Genomic DNA, 21068 nt, shown 5'->3' with positions numbered 1-21068 from the left:
TGGTTCCCTAGTAGAGAACGAGAGGTACATAACAACCTAAAGGTCACAGGTGAACAACAAAGTGTCTGTCTGGGCTCTGCTCTTGAGCTCTACCATGAAGTAAATAGAAATGAGAAAGATGAAGAGCTAGAATGATAATTGAACTTTAACTCTTCTGCTCTTTTAAAGCAGCTGAATAAATGCAGTATGGGGTAAACATTAACTTCAAAATGAATTCCAGTTACTTCAAACAAAGATCTTGAAAAAATTTAATAAACTGGGATAAAACTTAGGTGTGACATAACTTAATAGTAAGAAATAATAAGGGATTGGGCAAGATAGTTGAGCAAGTGTTGACCAGTGCAGTAATTAACTGACTAAATTTAAAATGTGTGTTGACTCTTGAACACATCCATCTCCAAGTGTTGTCTTTTTTTTTTTTTTTGACAGTCACTTTAAGTAGTTTTAGAGCTGAGTGAGCTCCCTCTCACTATTAAGAATACAGTTAATGAATACCATAGTTACAAGAAAAGGTAGCTAATCCCAGAAAACGTGCGGCAAAACATGCATTTTGCTTTTTTTCACTGGAACTGTTTTACTCATCACAGTGGTTTCTTATTTCATGAAAGCTGTGAAATTTTCATGTTCACAAGAGCCAACTTTTACTGGCATTCATTGGTTGTGTTACTGTATAGTTGTAAGATACTGTACATAGTAAAAAGATTGAAAATCAAATACAGCAGATAAGTACTGGAAGCCTAGTAGTACCATCCCATTGCTGGCTTAGAGAGAAGGCTAATGCTGTAGACATGTATAGTATAAAAAGTTAAATTTGAGAGGGTAAATTGTGACCATACAAATATGTTTCTAATAAATGCTTGTAAAAATATGGTTCTCTGCATATGTAAAAATGTAACTTCCAGATCTTCATCTGTTTTGGGCAGGAAATAACAAGGGCTAACAAAGGATGGGCTCTGGACAGTGTAGTGCTGTGCAATGAAGTCACTAAATGGATGAAAGATGATATCACAAGCCCTCCTTTGGAAGGTGTCTATGTGTATGGTCTGTATTTGGAAGGAGCTAGCTGGGACAGAAGAAACATGAGACTGACTGAATCTAAACCCAAGGTGCTCTTCGAGATGATGCCGGTTATAAGGATATATGCAGAGAACAACAGTACGTAACTGAATTGTAAAGGACATTAATTTGATAGACTTCAGTGTAACTTTTTTTTTTTCAGCTGCATGAAAGGCTCTTGAGCTTCAGGGATTTCATCAGCCTGTCTTTATTCATGTATACATACAGCATCTTTTTCAAGAGGAGAGGCTTCTCAGTCTTCTATGTAAAATGTGCTAGTGGCTTTCCTTGATAATTGATAATGGGCACTTCTTCCCCTAATATTTAGATAGGTCTCTACCTTCTGTTCTTAATGGTGTTAATAACTTTTTAAAACCAGTTACAGAAGAGCTGTTCTCTGCCTTGTGACAAACGTGCTCTCATTCAGTCTTTTGCTGCAATTAGAAGTCATAATTTCTGGTGCAAATACATACTATGTTTTAACACTAACATAGATGCTAGTAATGTTCTTAATACACAACTCTGAAAATACTGTTGCTTAGTTTTCTCACAAAGTATATGGGTAGTGTGTGGCACTTAGTCTATTTTCTCATTGGTATTTTGAAGTGCTAGGTATACATTTGATATGATAGCTTATATAACAGAAGTTTATATATCATAAACCTGGATTTTTGCAGAATGCCACTCCTAAACTGATGAGATGGTTGAATCAAAATTTACAACAATATACAAGCTTTGAAACCTAAACCCCCACACCAAAATTCACTGTAACATACAAGTTTTTATATCTATAAATTTATGTATACATATATATACAACACATATATATAACATGTATATCACACATATAAGGTATTTATGGTATTCATGTAACATATATGTTATATATGTGCTGTATATACATAAAAATACACTCCTTTTTTCCTGGACAGGGCTATGCTTGAGTTAACAGAGGCATGACATTGAATAGGAATGTGTGACAGGATAGGAATATCCAATGTTGAATGTAAAACAGGAAGTTTCCGTTTAAAGTGTTCCACCTCCAGAAGCAAAGTCTGGTTATGTGATATTTTTCCAGGGTTTTCTGTAGCTAATCTTTTATAAGAGACATAATGACTGTGAAAGTAGCCAATATGCCAAATAATGAACACTGAAATATTAAGACTAGACTATTTTTCTGATTCTTCAGTGAAAAAGTTGATTTATATTCTGAAAGACTAACTACATTTCAAAATGTATTTTTCACTGTTTTTCCATGAGTAGGACATATTGTTATTTTGACATATTAATAATATATTTTTAAGCCACTCTTCAATGGACAGATTGAACTAATAATTATGCTAATCAAGCTAGAGCTTCCATTTACATTTCTTGCTACATCCAGTTCCTGGGGGCAGACATTAAATCCTAAGCCTCCAGAAATTTCAAGGATTGCATTATTACCTTCATCTGGCAATAGCACAATGATGAACAGTGTGAGAATCAAGTATGATTTTTTTTTGGTGGTGATGGAGAAATGTGTGCTATTGAACTTTGATTCAGTTCTATGTTTGCCTTGTGCCCAGTCCCTTAAGGCCCTGTTTTCATACCCCCAGTTTCATTTTTTTTTTTAATGTCTTTTCTGTCTTCTCAGCTTCAAAGGATCCACGCTTATATTCGTGTCCAGTCTACAAAAAGACTGTTCGAACAGATCTGAATTACATTGCTGCCATGGATCTTAGAACCCTTCAGCCTCCAGAGCACTGGGTACTGCGTGGGGTAGCACTTCTGTGTGATGTCAAATAATGTTAAAAAAGGGTTACTAATTCTTTTCTGATTTGAAATATTAGCATTGATGTAGTTAGCTATATGATAGATTGTTTTATAAAAATGTATTTTCTAAGTCATAGATGCCATTATGGCCATTTTAGTATTTTTTTTCTCAATAAACCTGTACATTAGGCTTATAAAGGCTAAATCTTAGAGTAATAGTAAGTTTGGTAAATAGATTCAAGCACTACCTTTGATATTTTGGTTTTCATGATAAATATTTAGAGTTCCTATCTCACTAATGTCTATTTTATTTTGAATAAAGATTGATTTGAACATTGTTACTTTTCAGTGGTTAATTATGGTTGTGTCAGGGCTTCAAGCAGCTAAATACGTATCTTTATTTTTTATTCTTTTTTTTTCTTTTTTTTTCACCTATGGAAAGCTAAGATGAATTGATTATTCATATTAGTTAATATACTTCATGATGGTGTTCCAAGATTATCTTCTGGCTGATAGTTTCTAGGTGGCTTGCTCTCTAAATAAGGAAGGTAAGCCTGGAACAATGTTGTACCTGTTCCATCACTTGGAAAACAATTTCATTGTGTTACACAGGAAAGCAAGCATTTGACAACTGCCAGAATTCCTTATTACCTGATTCATGACCTGTAAATAAGTAATGGAGAGAAAGAAAATCGTTCCATAAAAATGAAGTTGCTTCTTCTTTTTTTTTCTTTTTTTTTTTTTTTCCATGTGCTGGTACACCAGATGTGAGTCAACCTTCATCAAGGTTATTAGTTGTATGACAGCAGCTTTAGCTTCGTTCCTGCTATATTTTTACAATGTTGTGATTTTATATATTGTCCGTTTTCTTTAACCTTTTCTACTTATGTGCTGAAGTCTTTTTGCATCTCAGCTAGCTTAAGTTCACGTGGGAGTCTATCTTCAGAGAGAAACGTTAATACCTCTACTTAGTTGAACACTGTTGGCTTTGCAAATCAACTACACTTTTGTAGTCATCAAAAAGTCTTTTTTTTTTTTCTTTTTGAGTCCAATAGGTCATGTACCTTAGAGTGATCCACTAGTCATTCAAGCTAAAAAGTACTGTAGAAGATTCTATTAAGCTAAAAGAAGGGAGATTTAGTTTAGATGTTATAGATGTTAGGAGGAAATTCTTTATACAGAGGGTGGTGAGGCACTGGAACAGGTTGCCCAGAGAAGTTGTGGATGCCCCATCCCTGGAAGTGTTTAAGGCTAGGTTTGATGGGGCCTTGGGCAACCTGGTCTGGTGGGAGGTGTCCCTGTCTATGGCAGGGGGGTTGGAACTGGATGATCTTTAAAGTCCCTTCCAACCCAAACCATTCTGTGATTGTATGATTCTAAGAGGAAGCAGAAAGAGAAAGTATTGCTGGTGCGTCTGTCATACATAAATGCTGCAACAGAGAAGCTATTTTCAATTCTATGTCAAATCCACACATGGAATTTGAAGGGTTCCACTTTCAGAGATTATAAGGAAGAAAGAAAAAGGAAGTTTTTATCACAGTGGGCAATACAGTTCCATCTTAAAAGTGTAGTCATCATTACAAAGTTTTTTTTTTAAAGTACATTATTAAATTCTATGTACTAACTGGATTGCAGAGAAAGTATCTCATTCTGAATTGTCATTCATTAAATTCTTTTGATTTTAAAATTAATATTGAAGAAAGATTTTTTTTCCTATATATTATGCTTTTTTTTTTTTCTTCCTTCCCTTGCTTGGACAATTATCCTGTTCTAACTAGCTGGAGCTGAACATACAATGTAGCTTCTTAATGAATCTTGAAATGGAGCTTGACTAGTGCTCATATACAACATTCTTATTTTTATCAATCATGTTTTAACATCGTGTTTGCACGATAAGCATGATATATGTGTACAAATATCTGAAGGATTCTGGAACATATACAAGGCTTAGGAAAAAATGCTGCTGAGTTAGATTCATATGAGACATAGCTCATCAGCTGTGTAAAATAAAAGATCTATTAAATAGATGAAGAAAAATGACATAGTTCTTTATGGATCTTAAGATGTACTTGATTTACAGTTTACTGGAGCATCTGGCATCTTCTTTCAAACTATAATATGCAGCTTTTCCTTAAAATTTTCCAACTGCTATACAACTTTTTTCTTTACTTTTTGTTCTTATAAAAGCTTAAATTTAAAATATCCAGCATGAGTGACAGTGTATACGTGTTTGTGTATGAATATAATAAAAGGAAAATGAAAATCTGGGCTTTTAAACTAACCAGCGAATACAAGTTGCCAATCTGAATTTGCCTGTGAAGTCTGCACATAGGTAGGAACAGAAATTTCTTTGTATTTATGTGCATATCATATCTTTTAAGGAAGTATCCAAAACAGAGAATAATAACAAGAAGAACCAACACTGAGAAAGCTGGCAGAAGAGTGAGAAGATAGAGAAGAGTGAGAAATATATTAAATATTTTTATTTTATGTTTTAAATATTTATTATTTGAAGTGGATACTGCCTCTTAACTTTTTAGTGAAGCCATTATTTATGCTGTAATCACTCTGAGAACTGTAGTAGCTATTTCAGTTTTTGCTGTTGGAGGGTATGAGATATTCTACCTTGGCAAGAAAAACAGCAGATGTTTGACTGGTGTTTTATAAACCTTTTTTTTCCAAAGATGTTATCTTAGGTCAAGAAAATTTGGGCAAAAAAGAAGAACCAGGAAACTACCTGAAAGAAAAGCACTTAACATGGTCTAACAGAAGGTACTGTAACTTGTAAGACAGTGCTTTTGCATGCATTTTCTGCAAATAACTTTGTTTGCAGTTTCTCTGTTTCTCTAGAAACAGTTTTTCTGTTTCTCTAGTTTCTACTGCAAGAACTGCAGTCAGTATATGTAGCTCTTCACTCAGAGCACCGCCGTCCTGCCCAACTTCCATAACTTGAATATAAAATGACTTTTTTTTTTTTTCCTTGAGAAGAAAGTAAGCTAGAATATCTTTTCAATTAGCCTTACTAAATCATATGTCACAGTATGCTTCCCTGTATTTAGGCTGAAACAGCTCATATCTATCTTGCTTGCTCCAAGTGATCTGTGATTCCAGCATAGTAACAGTAGATTAGTTTGGGAAGGGTACTATAAGTAATCTTTCTTTTTCCTTGCTAATCTGATCAATACATACTTAGAAAATAAATGCTGAATGATGGTGAAGCCTGCTGGCTCTGTATGTGATTGTGGCAAGAGTGGGTGTGCAAACCTGGCCTTAGAAGTTCTGTGTGAAATAAAATGTGTTCAATACATCTCCCTTTTTTTAGCTATTATTTGCAAAAATCAGTACCTTTGTACTAACTTACATAAATCAATATTGTTTCAATTGAGATGTTTTGAAGAAAATATACAGACAATAAATAAATTATTGGAGTCAAAATTGAAATGACTGTGCCTTCAAAGAAAAATGTTCATTTCATGCACAAAATAAGTTGCTTCACATTTCTTCTTGACACTGTGTTGTGGAATAATCAAGCTCAAAAATATATACTAGAGTATGCAGTGACATGTTGAGTTTTCATTTTAAGTATTTTGAAGATATTCTATCATTTTTAGTGATAGAAAAAGTGAGCCAAGAAAGAAGTAATTCTTGCTGAAGAATAAAAAATCACTTAACACTCGATGTTTTCCTATTTTGGTCACCAAATTCTGTATAGTAATCCTTACTTACAGAGGACAAATAAAACTATTCTTTATTCTTTCAAAGCAAGAGGTCTCAAGTGAATAATATTTGAAGTTCAGTATGTTTGCTACTTGGATAAAGTGAGAAGCAAATTAAGAAATACATTTATGCATAATAGGAGAAATTTCACAAAAGGAGGATGTACAACAAAACATGGAAATGAAATCTTTATGAAGAAAAATACTGTCTTTGAATTGCAAAAATTTGATCAACTGATTTTGGTGTTACACTGTTGTACCGGCATAATAAAAATTGTGCTCAATCCCTACACAATGAATGAGAAATTGCATCATGAGTTGAGTTTTTAAGCAGGTTTGAGTGAATCTTTTCTCCTTTAATTCAATTAAAAAAAAAAGAAGAAAATAATATTCCTCCAAGAGCTAGTTGTTTGCACTGGATATACAGTGGTTTCTGGTCTCTATAATACTAAAATGACCGGATGGAAAACCAGACCCTGGAAATATCATCCAACAATGTTTGGTGTTTTATGTTTGGTGTACGCAGTCGAGTACAACCGGAGATGTTCTCAGAATAGTACTTCATGAGCAGGTTGCTCTTTTACCTTGTGTTGAATGAGTTCTTGTCTTTGAAAAGAAAAAAAAAAAGGCTCAGAAGAAGTCAAGGGAGTGTCATGTTAGAAAGTGGAGGAGACCAGAATCACCTCAATATTTTATTGTACGTTCTATTTATTAAATTAATTTTATTTTAGGGTAAATGTTCTCTAGATCTATTACTTGTAACTATGGATGTTAGCTGTGGTATCACATGTATGCAGATGTTGAGTATTAGACATGTATAGCGTACTTCTCTTTTTCTCACACACTATATAAGTAAGTTTCAGACATTGTCTTTCCAGATATTTTATCAAACCTTTGAGAACACTGTTACCATTCTAAATTATCACGATGACTTGATTGTGTTGTAGATTCACAGTGCCTATGGGTATAAAGAAAGTGGCAGGATTTCACAGCTTATGTTGTGGAACAGGGAACATCTGGACTCCGGATGCGGTTCTCACTATTTAATCACACCGGTTTTGTTTCTTTTTCTAGCACCTTTGCATTGGGAGTATGGAAATCAGATATGTTCCAGAGATTAAATTTTTGGTATTGGTATTTGCAAAATGCGCTGACAGTGAAAAGCATAGGAACAGTACAAACGTCTTTATAATTAGACAGTTCAGAGCTTTGGTCTATGTTACTGTATCTTGCATCTTGTAGGTTTTACAAGGCACACTGTGGCACTGGGACAGTCAATAAAAAACCGTCTTTGTACTTTTTCTTAAGAAGAGATTGTTCCTTGCATTAAGTGGAGATAAGAGAGATCTGAGGAGGGATCAAGACAATTGAAATGGGTACTGAGAACAGAGCAGTTTCTGCCATTCATCTAAATAAGGTTAAGGCTCAGGGGTGGAAGCTTTTGAAATAAAAGCAGCTCTGTTCCTGAACTTATTTGATAAAATAATCTTGCTTGCCCTCTTTCTCTTCTGACTTCCTTTATTTATTTATTTTCAGTGGGAATATTTTATTTCCTTGATTATAGTATTTAAACCCCATAATTATTGTTATAAAGGGTACAAGTAGAAGTGTCTAATAATTTTAGATAGATTGATTACAGTTAATACACAGTTCAGTGAATGACGTATTAAATGGTCCTCTTTTTTTCAATAATCTTTTGTGGCTCAGGCTGTGGAAATGACGTATGAAAAATACTAAACGTGTAAAAAAGAATAAAATTCTAGGTATGGTACAGCTTGTCTAATTGAGGCGTTCATCTGATTTGATGCTTCTATGTGCTCAATCTTGGCATTAACCAACATTATTTAATATATATAGTTATAAAATGACATTAAGATATTTTATGTTTTTAATTTATGTTAGATTAATACAAATCCGAATGAGTTTCCTTTAATAGAAATTAAAAGCTATTTGTCTTTGTAATCATCTACAGACACTGTTTTCATGGTGATTGCTGGAAGGAGAAAACTATTAAAGAGAAATGTGTTTATTACAGGAAAAGTGCTGAGAATGAATTTACCTAAAGTGCTGTCTTATGCATGATAGAAAAAAGGCAAAGAGATCTTTTCCAATTTTCTTAATTACAGAAGATCACGTGTGACTGCTCTAAGTAGAAAATATCCTATCGAATTAAAAACACTCACATACAAAATAAGCTAAGGCAAGTTTGTTTTCCATAACAAATTTCTAAGTAAAAGAATACTTTTAATTAAAAGAAAAATATATGTGTGCACAAAATAAATGTTTTAAATTGACTTTAGATGACAGAGATTTTATTGAGTTGTGTAATGGAATTGGAGTCTGAAAGTTCTCACAAGTAAAGGTGAAATATGTAAGTGTCTGACCAATAAGTCAAAAGGTTTAATAAATCGCAATTAAATGTAGGCAAGCAATAAAGTGCATATTACAATTATAGACAATTAATTGCAAATTTCAGAAAACAGTTTAAGCATTGTGGCTTTAAGATCTTGGTCTAAATGGTCAAATATATTATTCCTAATATAGCTGCAAGGCAAGATTATGTAAAAACAAACGAACGAACTACAAAATGACAAAAAAAAAGTTTCATCTGAATAGTTTTATCTGTCATTGACAACTGGTAAGTTTGCATGCATAAAATACCAATTTCAGACATGATTATAAGTATTTTAGACCTAATCTGCTTTCTAGTCTCAGAGGTTCAGCAGCCAGAACAGCAGAATTAAGGTGATAATCCCAGAGCATTTTTAAAATGCAGTCTCTTCTCTGTCTGGAGATACCTACTTTGAGTATTGTGCCTTGGAGAAAGCGAGGAAGTGACTGTGCATCCCATTTGCATGCAGGATCCAGTTCTGACTGGCTGAAGTACCATATCTGAGATAAAAGGCTAATGTGGAAGGAAGGTAGCAGGGACTGTCTTGGTGCCGCTGTGGACAGCTTCAGCTGTGTCTGAGAAGAGAAGCACATCTACTGCTGTGAGTGTTGTAAGAAAAGTGCTCTCTGTAGGCACATTTCCTAACAGAATTGTGTTCTCTACTGTTTAGTGCTCATACTCAGCCTATGAAATCCTCAGCATCCCTGCTGTTTATGAAACTATGAAGGATGTAATGTTTGTTTTGGTGACTTATATCAGTGAGGTTAAATTCAATTACCCTAACCTGGTATACTTGAAAGCTTAGAGTAGCACAACTCTCTCTGCACAGATGTTTTTAAGTACCCAGAAATGTGTGCATTTTATAATATTTTAGCTAGTTAAACAATGGATTTCAGAAAGCCAGTTAGTAAGTACTTTTAGGGAAACCTAAAAATTCCTGACCAGCAGCTCTCAAAAGAGCGTCTCATCTGGCAGTAGGTAGCACTATCTATTCTCCCATTTTTTATGCGAGACTAATGATCATGACCTCTTTGGGCCATTTTCAGAAAAGAAAAATGCTGTCTTACTCATCATTGTTATCACAGATTGTCAGCACTTTGATTCTGTTGTTCAATTTCTGTTTAAAAGAGAGTGATTTTTTAGAATGTTAGTTTTTGCATCTGCCATAAGTTGCAGAATTCCTCAACACCAGAAAATGTCATCTAGCTGGTGCTGTTTCCTAGGCAATGTTAAGCCACTTTGCTGAAGCGAAGAATCTCATGCAAAATTGCCATTCTCGCAGGCTAAGCCAAGGATCAAATGTCATGTTTATACAATTGTAATGATAGGATTAGATTGGAATTAAGTTTGAAACATTAATAAGCGGTTGTTTGTAGTTCATATTTTGCATTAGAAATAAACAACAAAGGAGCCATTAACTAGAAGTTATGGGCACTGATATCCCAGTTAAATAAGTGAGGCAGAAAAAGAAGATTAAAGTCCCAACAAGTGACAGGTTTCTTTGAGTCTTTCACCCTTGTAAAAAGTATTGAGGCCTGGAGGGGAAGACTTTGTTTTCAGCACGCTTCTTTTCCCTTTCTCCTCTTTACCATCTTTCCATATTTTCACATCTCCTCATGAGCATTACAGTCTTCTGTGAGTTGATGTATGACTCAAGCTGCTGCTGAATCACAGACTTGGCCATTTAAATATATTTTATTGCAAGTGGCATGAAAAGAGCAGCTGCTCTGTTACCACCTCTCTTTTTCCAGGGGCTCACGTGCCTGAAGCTGTTGGAGCTGTGGCTCACTAGGTGTCAGCAAAGTTGTCCAGAAAAAAGCTTTTTCCCTGAGATTGAAATAAGGGTGTGAAAGTTAGAACTTCATGTATGTAGCAGAAATTGTAAAGCATATGAGGTAGTTGCTTTAGTTCAAGCTAACCTAACCTAGAAAACCAGTGTTATTGTGCTTTCTATGCCATTAGCTCAGTTTTATTTCATAGTCAAACAGCTTTCTTTATGTATCATCTGTGTGTCTAGGGAAGAGTGACTAAGTGGTGCATTTAACACAGCAAATGAGAAAAGCAGTTGGTAGAAAAGTGATCTCTTTATCAAAGTGTGAACTTTCTAAAATGTCCTAGTTGCTGAGTGTAGAGGTTTGCACTCCCACAAATAAATTCCTTTTCCATTTCTACTCTGTTACCAGGTTCTGTAGTTTCTTCTGAAGGCATGGATTTGGATTCCACTAGTTGATTAAAAACTTGATGTATTTTCTCTGGCTTTCAGCTAGCTTCTGCCACAGATGTTAGTATCTGCCTCTGCACTCAAGGCAATTGTGCTTGCCAGCCATTCAGATGTCATCTTCTACGAGTACGCTTCATTCTGGCTAACACTGGGCTCAACAGTGGGTTTTTCTTTTATGCCTTGACAAATGTTATCTGATAGATTGTCCTCTCCCTCAGAACTTTGCCTTTCTTTTCCAATGCCTTTTTAACATTTTGGTCTATGCTTAGGGGTGTTTGCAAAGGCTTGCCTTGCCACTCAGTAGAACCAAATGGTTCAGAAAAGCCTTTCTATAATCTTCACAAAATCAGCTTTACCTGGATCTACCATAGCACCAGACATAGCTTGCACCCAGAGAACAAGAAGTTTGGACTTCATAATATGCAACAAAATGTAACTAATACAATCCACATGTAGGGTGCATAGTTGCATACATTTCAGTATATATAAATTACTATGCATATGAATTTTATGTTTTTAAAAGATTTTGAAATACTTGGTAGATGGCATTCTCTCAAATAGCACTTTCTTTTTTTCTTTTTTTTTTCTTCCTTATTTTTTTAAACCAGACTCTTGGTATCCATGTAGAAGCAATTGCTAAGCAGTTTAGGGAATTGTCTGTGGAAAGTGGAGCTTATTGCTGTATTTATTTATGGAATGGATTCAGCCTCTGTCTAAGTGGAAAAGCATATATATTGGCTTATTGAGGAGGCTGAAAAGTTCATCCTCTGTGTCTGACGAAATATGTTGAGTTAGAGATGTGTGATGCTATAAGGCATGAAGTAATGATCTCTGAGGCTCAAGAAAGAGTCCCAGTAAAAATTAGCTGGCCAAATCTAAGGCTATGCAGTATTAAATATGGTCTGTGAAACTGCTGTTTAATGTTAAGCTACTGCAAATATTCATGAGGATGCATTCTCTAAAGAAGTGAAACACCGAATTTAATTACTATTACCTGCACGTAATTCCTGGCATTTAAAGCTTTAAATTTATTTTTGAAGAGACAGTTTTGAAGATGGTGCTTTACAGAGTACAGCAGTGTTTAACTTCTGCTGCGTTAAAAGGAACAGACTTATTTTAAAAGGTATCAAGTATGTAAGCTTCATTTTTAGTGATCTAATTTACACAGAACAAAGAATAAATTTTGTCTTTTGCTATTCCCTTATCTGGAACATTTGGACTGAGAAAGATCAGGATGCAATAATTGCTTTGAGATAATCCAGTAAAGAAACATATGGGCTTTCTCTTTTCATAAGGCTAGCATAGTTTAAACTTTTTTTTTTTTTAATATGGGAAAAGGAGTATATTATTTATTTTTGACAAAATAATATATATGCTTAAAAATAAACAACTATATATTAAAAAGTTGGTGTTATATGAGTTGAGAAATAGTGAGAGCCTCTATGTCAATAATACGAAAGAGAAGTCTTCTAAGTCTCAAACTGTGACTGAATACATAGATAATTGTAGCTCACAAAAACAGCAGGAATTCCTATAAATGAATGGATTTAAGTATGCGTAGAAATACAGATACAAAATTAAATATCTGTATCATTTTCCAAAATGTTGTGGTTTAATCCTGTAGGCAGCTAAGCACCACACAGACAATTCACTCACTCTCCCTGCCCCAGTGGGTTGGGGGGCAGAATTAAAAAACAAAACATGCGTAAAACTCATAGGTTGAGATAAAAACAATAGGACAGAAAAAAAAAAGGGAATTATAACAACAACAAACAAGTATATATATAAAACAAGTAATGAACAGTGCAATTGCCTACCACCCAGCCTCCTTGCTGGCAGGGCAGCACAAGAAGCAGAAAAGGCCTTGGCTCTGTGTAAGCACTGCTCTGCAACAACTAAAACATCAGCGTGTTAGCAGCATTATTTTCATCCTAAATCCAAAATATAGCACTTACCAGCCACTATGAAAAAAATTAACTCTATCTGAGCCAAAACCAGGATACAAAAATAACTTGTAAATATCCTGAAATCCACCCCAACTAACTGCATGCTTGCTTGTTTGGAAACATGCTATCAAGAGGCACATTTTCATGTTATCTTAGCTTTTGACAAAAAATAATTCTCAGACTTATTCGTGTATGGACACTTTCTGTTTTAAACATAAAAAATTTGTGATCAAGTGGTTATATGTAATATACTGCATTGCGAGGAGCAGCTCCTTCATTTTGTATAAGTCAAATGTACCCATTTTCAGACCCCTTCATGTCAATCTCCATAAGATTTAAAGGAGGTGTGCTAATGATAAAAATCATTAACAATTGTGTTTGCATCTCTCTCAAATACTGTGCAGCACATCATCTCTTGTGACCGGAGGTGGGGATTTGTTGGCGCCATTCAGAAAACAGTAAGGGTTTTTTTGAAAATCTAACATCGATGCAAGTGCCCTGGGTAGTAGTAGTGATGGTGCAGTTGCTTTACCTTTCCATAGTTAACTTTGGAACATCGTATGAAATCATTTCTAATATTGTAAGAAATGTTCTAGGAGTTATTGTAAAGGTCAGAAATCGATTTTGCTGGCAAATGGAAAAGAGGAACAACAGACTGCAAGTGTAGTGTGATTGCTACATGATGTCCGTTCAGCTTTTGATGCATAGAAACACTTTGGTGTCAGAGGTAGTATCATTAATTATAGAGAAAGTGGAAGAGTCCCCAAGCAAGAGAATGGTTCTCACTTAAGCCAGGCACCCAAGCTACTGATGTTTCCCAGAGACAGAGTCAATAAGGGACTCACACATTCAGGTTGTGCCAGCATGCATTCTGTGAAGCAGTTTAGTCCTTAGTTTCAGGAACGTGATGAAGAGGGATATCCCATACAAAATGTGTTTTATTTTTGGAGGTGAGCAGCTTTACATTTTCTCCCAGGGTTTTTGTGCTGTCAGAGGCACCCTGGCTTGGTCTCTAGTGTGTAACTTTGTAGAAGTAGGCTTTGGGGAAAGGGTAAAAGAAGGAAAAAGCTCACTGCAGATAAACTGGTGGCATTTATAAGCTGTAAAGCCTCGACTGGCTTTTAATAACTTTGATTTCTTTAATTCTTTTAGCACTATTTGTTCAAAAATTTGTCTTAAATGCTGCGTGTTCTGACTTCCTGAACTCTCCAAATTTATTGTACCATTTTAGTTTAACAGTAATAATGGAAAATAATAGTAGAATAAAATCTTGGGTTTTGTGTTCCAAGTGTACCTCTGCTCTTAAGACCATTTATTGAGGTGAATTAAGAACATTATTCAGGTCTCTGCTGTTATTTCTTTGAATTATCTGTAGAAGATGTTTGTGATGCTAGTTTGTTAGGGCAGAACTGTATATTAATTGCAGGTTGCTTTCTTGGTGTAATAAAATTTTATTAACTTAATTTTTATAGAACCACCATTCCAAACAAATGAAGTAAGAAATTAAAAATATAATGGATTTCTTTGAATACAAGAACAAAATTTTCATGAGAAAAATATGGAAGCAGAAAAAATACCTGAGAGGATTCCTTAAGTTATTGTTCTTTTAAACCACTAGGTAATATTGTTATTTTGTATACAGTGTGGTTAGTATGAAATCTTATTTTGAAAGCAAAATGTCAGAGTTCCATGTTCCTGTCATTCCCCTTTCTTTATCGACATTATGATATGAGAATGCTAAAGGAAATAAAGTAACAGCTTAAAAAAAAGACTTAGAGGATTCTGCATGACTTAATGCTGCTATGTTAGAGAAAAGAAAAGACAGAACCCTTGATATAATCAAGGGTTATTCACTCATGCTGAATGAGTGCTTGAAAGGCATATGGTGGAGTGTATATTAAAAATGAAAGTTCTTAATCATAATATGTTTGAAAACAGGTAATATGTACAGTAAGGTTGTATGCAAACATGCATCTTACATTTTCTGGAGATATTAAAAAAAAAAAAATTTCAACCAAGCAATATGTATTTAGATCAGTAAAAACACAACATATGATCCATGTAATACAGCTGAGTTACAGCTTATCTTTGAGGGGCATAGCAAACAGGAAGCTTGACAAGAAATTTTGAAGACATTGGCAATTCAACTATAGAAAAACCTGCAAGATAGAATTATTCTTTAATTATTTCTAATGAAAATTAAAAGCAGCATTAAGAAATTTGAAGCCCAAGTTAGTGCAGTGCTTCTGAAAATGTTTGCATTTGGAACAGACACTAACTAGAAGCAAATAGCTGTTGGTTTAAGCCCTGTGGTGTCTTGAATGCTATACACTAAATCCCACTATTAACAGTAGGAAGGTTGTATTTTCTTAAAAGAAGACAGAAATTTCTTCAGAAGCACTGCATGTGATTGTTAGGAAGTACAGCTAGTGAGGGCAGTTGACCACAGAAGACAGGGAATGTTTGAGTAGAAACTGGGTATTTGTCCAAATGCAGGTTACATAGCGAGTCTTAAGCTTCACAGAAATTCTCTGAACATCCTTGTTTGAGAACGCAGTTTAGCAATTAGACACATTTCTTTCCAGCTGAAGCCACTTACAAGAGGTGCATAAGCCATAAACTGGCTGATAGCAAAATTTATTTGATCCTTCATGCAGGATATTGTTTTTGCAGTTGCTGGTATCTGGCCAATTTTTTACAGTTGAGTATGAAACTATGGTTTACCTGTGCAGTGCAGAAAGTTGTCAAGGCTGTTCTTAGTATGTATGGATGATTTGGTCTTTAGCTTTCCTCTGACTTCTCTGATGTGCTGGCTGGAGACACTTTGTCCACAGTGATTTCTTCTGACTCCTTGAGGCCTCTGGGACAATAGTCTTCAGAGCAGATGGTAAGCAAATCTCCCTGGGGTCCTGAATCCTTGCAGGGTACCCAGGCTACAAGCAGGAGGACAAAGCTACCAGCTGGGGAATGTTGATAAAGAGAAGAAGAATAAAGGTATGGGAGTAAAGCCATCATTGGCATATGGAAGAGGCAGCATAAAGAAGATCCAGAGTACAGTTAAAAGCAGGTGGAAGGAGGGGAAGAAGGAAGGGACATGAGCACACTGGGGACTTAGAGGCTTAAGATATGGGAACAGGGAATAAGATAACTAACAGAGAGAAAAACAAGTGCAGAAATTAGGCGGAAAAAAAAAAATCAGCGTAGGAGCCTAGAAGCATGAAGACACTACAGCAATAGCTATAGGGTTCTATTGCAATGCATGGCTTTGCACCAGTGATTCTTGTGTGTGGATATTAATTTATTGGCAGAAAAGTGAAAGTCAGACTTAGTAGTATATAAAGGTACTCCCCCATATATTGGCATTAATTCAAAATTCATTAATTTCTGGGTAGTTAGTCACCCTGAAGTGTTGGCTGCTATTTTGCAGTCTCAATTCAAAACGAGTAATGAGCTCTGTATTTCTTTGTTTCTTTTAGACAACCTGTCCTTGGCCAGTTTCCCGGTTGATTGTCATCTGGACTTACAGTTTGAAGCTTTTTCTCTTTTGTTGTAAATATTTTTGATACAAACAGTACATTTATTGTTTCAAAACCATTTTTTTTTCCTAGAATCCTTTTGCTGAAATGATAGAAGCAAAAGCAGTGAAATGACCAAGTGTGAGCATTTAAAATCTTTCTGTGGATTTTCCTTTTGTTCTACAGCTGTTGTTTCTATGGAGTAGTCACTGTTGCTATGTATTTTTTCTCTTTGTGCTTGTCAGAACATGACTAGCTGGGTCAACATGCTCATGGTGTTAGTAGGGAATAACATAATTGCTGCTTGATTAGAAGAGGTATTTTAGAAACAGCTTTCTGCATTAGAAAAATCCCTATGATGTTTAAATTTTTCTAGCAATGGCATAATCATGAGTAATTAACCAAACAAGGCACATTTAATTGCGATGAGGTATATTGGAAAAAAAGCCGGGAGAGGAGGTAAATCTGAGCAATATTCAATATTGCAGTGTCCTGAGCTTTGCTGCTACTTAGTGTGCACTTATGCGTATCAATCTAAAATGTCCAGAGCAATGAAGCAGTGATCCTTCAATCATTCTAATCAATACTATGCAGCCAGACAGGTTAAGTAGTAACCTACCATGGCTGACTAGACTAAACTTAAAAGAACCCTTCTCAGTCTGTGTTCTCACGGGTGCACTCAGATGGGTGCTCTTTCACCTAAAGGACGTGCAGATGCCCAACAGCAAGCTTTTGGGAAATGTTTTGAGCCGTGTAACTTTTAAGAGCTAATGGGTTGTGTCTCACAGATGTCAGTGGAAGAGAAATGAAGAACACATCACTAGTAAAAGCTGGCATGTTGCATCCACTGACTTTTGGTTGGGTTGCCTCTTATTCTGAGAAATGTCTAACATAACTTATAAATGAGAAAAAATAAATATTGTGCTTTTTTTTTTCCTTTTTCTTTTCCCCACAAGTTCTCTTCACAGACTGCTGAATTTCTCAGTCAGTCAGATCCCACAGCCTTTGCAGCTCAGAATGCACTTGAACACGAAACTCGATGAATTTTGTCATCTTGAATATCATGCTGACGGAGAAAGTGTCTTAAGAAAATTCCTGGAGCCAAGGCAGAATGTGGTATAGAGATGAAGCAGCTCAGAGGTGAGAGGTGCTGATTTGCACTGTCACGTGCTGCTGTGTATGAATTCTGACCCCTGCACAGGGACAGATTCAGCAGAGGTGGATTCAGCCCAGTGAAGTTCAGAGAGTCCAAGAACTTCCTATCGGCAGAAAAAAGAAAAACACATTTGCAGCATTCATTTTAGTGAAGGCTTCTGCAAATGCAGATTTACCTCTGAATTACTAAAGACCTGTCTTTCTGAAGAGAGGATGTAAAATAAAAGTGTAGCACCTCAGAATGGGAAGTGGAGCCAGAATGGGTAAGCATGTCATGGAGGACGATGTTCACAGCGCAGACTGTTTTAGTTATACAGCAGGATGAAAACTCAACTGTTTGCACAATGTCAAAATTTTATGATAGAAATGTCAGTGTAAGATCAACTAATGGAGTATCAGTAAAGGCACTGAATCAAATTCTCAGTGTCAGCTGTGCCAGCATGCTGTCCTGCGCCAAACCTATAATGAACTGGTGATACAGTGATCACATTGTACTGAGATCATGGTCATCTGAGAATCATTATTAAACTGTGATTACTCCATATCCACTGCTTATTGTTTCCTCTTTGCTTTGGGCTTAGAAGTTCATTAAAATGGTACAATGTGACCTTTGGATTTTTGAGAGATATAATTTGGTACATAACTTCAATATTTTGACAGTTTTTCTCAAATGAGAACTAAGCTTGGAAGAAACCTTGGATGAGCCTGTTATCATGATCCATGTGAACAAATGGGTTGCCAGAGGCAGGTTTAAAAATGTGCTGTTTTATGGACCCAGTAAATACACACAGCTCCTGTAAACAAAGAGGTGGCAGATAGTTCTTCAGAAAGTTGGAAAATCTATGAAGAAACTGCTTAATTTAATTGAGCTTAAAACTTGAAATCCCAATTGAAAAAAAAAAAAAAAAGATGGTACATTCAATGGTTGATAGGACATGTTTGTCAAAATTAACATCATTTGACGCTCCCTTTGCTTGGCTTTTACAGAGCTGAAATTAGGATAGCTGAAGATGAAGACAATACAATCTTTTCACCCCTCAAAAATCTTTTTCTCTGTTCAGGGTCAGAATAAGCCAAATAAATTCTGTTGCAAGGCCCTTAGCAACAGAAGCATAGTGAAGGTATATTTGGACAAGACTGGTACTGCAGAAGTAGGGCTATGACTAAGATAGAAGTGACAGCAAGAGGGGAAATCATATAACAAAGTCAGTTTTTGGATGGAGGTGGGACTACTGCATCTGCTAATTTGAGCTGAGCTGTGCTTATTCCTGATGGCTGGAAGTAAACTAGGTGCTAGGGATGTAAGAAAATGAGGTTTTCTGTTCAAGTTACTTTGTAATTTTATGGATGTTCTCTTTATTTTTTGCAATATTCTGATATTACAGAGATGTACGGTATGTGATGTTGCAAAGAGGTATATACTGTGGGTTTGCTACCAGAACTACATAGTCTGGTGTAACATAAAATTTTTCTCTGTTTTCAGAAGACTTTCTAGAAAGGATCTGTGCCTGAAGAAACAGAAGTACACTGCTGGTCATTTCATATGCCCTAAAACATTTCACTGTAAAGCTTTTGTACAGTTTGAAAGGAAGAGTTGTACAGTTAGTCTTTTTGACAAAGATGTTGTGTGTACATTTTTTTTTCTTTATGTCTTAAAATGTCACAGGGAGTGAAGTGTAGGGGAAAGATGCATGTTGAGGTAGTGCTGTAATTCTGCACTTTACCATTATAAGGTGAAGCTGTGTATGGTGTTCCTTCCTAACCCCTTTCAATTCTGTTGTCGTATTTGAGCAATACAGCTGGTGATTCTTCTGTGGACATGCCTGTTTTTGGGAAGCTGTTCTGTGAAAAAGGCATTGCAGTCTTTTGCAAAGAGGAATGAGTTTTTTCGATGTCATGTAATATAGAGCTGTTTAACAAGAACTGGAGATAAGGTGTTAGTAACATTCTGAAACTTCAACTTTGAACAGGCATGAAAATATCTGTTTCCTATCCACCTATCCTTTCCATAATATTGCTTTGCAGTTAAGGGCGACCTCCCTTTGTGGCACTGCTTCCCTTTGCCATCAATCCAGAAGATGGATAAAAATAATTTGGCTGTTAAAATGTATTGTGTGATGATTGCACTGATATCCAGAAGGGCTGCAGTTTTATGGGATCAATGTTCCATGCAAAGGCTTTCAGAATACTACGACGGAGTATTTTCTCAGAGAGAGGGAGTAAGATTTTTTATGTTTTATTTTACTAGCAATTGTGGAGCCATTTGAAATCTCCTGGTGACTTACACGTTCTGCTTTTGTAAGGTGTCCCATTGTCCTGCAGTGTGATAGTGGAAATTGAAACATTAGGAAGCTTCCCTTTGCGACAACGGAGGTTTCTTTCCATACATTTTACTTGGGATCTTACTCAGCTTTTACAATAGGAAGAAGAGATTTCCCCCAGTTACCCTAGTATATCAGTGGTAGACAGAAATGCTGATTACATTGCTGTAATGTGTAACACCAGAACCAACAGTTAATAGACTACTTTTCCTTCTTTTTTGAAGGGGCTGATTAAAGTGATATGGGATAGTCCTGAACTGTGCTTCACTTCTGGTACAATCATAGCAGCCACATTATTCATCACTCCAGTGCTTCCACCTCTCCCCCTCTTATCTGGTTAGAGATTTACTCATTCTTTAGGTGTTTCTGTATTGACTGTGCAATGAGGATTTATGGACAACATATAAAATGAAACAGGGAGATGAAGAGGAAAGATAAGGTCAACAGCTCAACAGCTATTCCACTTGAGTATGTTTCATTTAACAAAAACAAGAGAACCTGTGTTTTCTACTGAAGATATAGATCTTTAATCTATGTAAATTTACTGATTACCTTAAAAGACTTCTTTTTTTTTAAAAACAAAACAAAACAAAAACAAATAATGTAGTCTTAATACTTCCCAGTATATTTTCTGTAAATACCTTGAAATATGAGTTATAGGATTGTATTCTGCCAAATTTTTGTTTGTTTTGCTTGATTCTAAGAGAAACAAAATCTGGCCAAGAGGAATCATACAGAATAATCCATATATCCCTGAGGTAAATTATTGTTGTTTTTCAGGCAGCATCTGAACGCGTAAAGAAAAATGTACAGCAACAGATATGACTGTAAGTTTAAACTCTAGGTCTTTTTTAAAAAATTGGTGCATTGGGATTTGCTTTTATAGTTAATTGTAATATTACATCTCTTTTCTAAAGAAGATAAACTTAGCAATTTAATTTTTTGACTAACATTTTTTTTTTTTTGCTTGATCTGAAATAGTGCAATTGAAGGA

At 35.5% G+C, this 21068-nt stretch overlaps 1 protein-coding gene across 8 annotated transcripts in view; it reads left to right on the top strand.

Moving 5' to 3' along the window:
* Positions 1-6909, top strand: part of DNAH5 (dynein axonemal heavy chain 5) — a 151030-nt gene extending 144121 nt beyond the window's left edge. For 6 of the 8 annotated variants that reach the window (XM_083822381.1, XM_083822378.1, XM_083822377.1 and 3 more), the window contains 2 exons: positions 924-1155; positions 2690-6909. In XM_083822381.1, coding sequence (XP_083678507.1) covers positions 924-1155; positions 2690-2841 — 384 coding nt within the window. In that variant the 3' untranslated portion in view covers positions 2842-6909. Of the gene's footprint in view, positions 1-923; positions 1156-2689 lie in introns of those variants that run through there. The other 2 variants (XR_014578970.1, XR_014578971.1) reach the window with 2 other exon arrangements.
* The last annotated feature ends 14159 nt before the right edge of the window (positions 6910-21068 follow it).

This window comes from Anser anser (genome assembly GCF_964211835.1).
Source record: "Anser anser genome assembly, chromosome: 2".
NCBI lineage: Eukaryota > Metazoa > Chordata > Aves > Anseriformes > Anatidae > Anser > Anser anser.
Note: the sequence above shows the minus strand (reverse complement) of the source record. Positions and strands in the feature narration are given on the sequence as shown.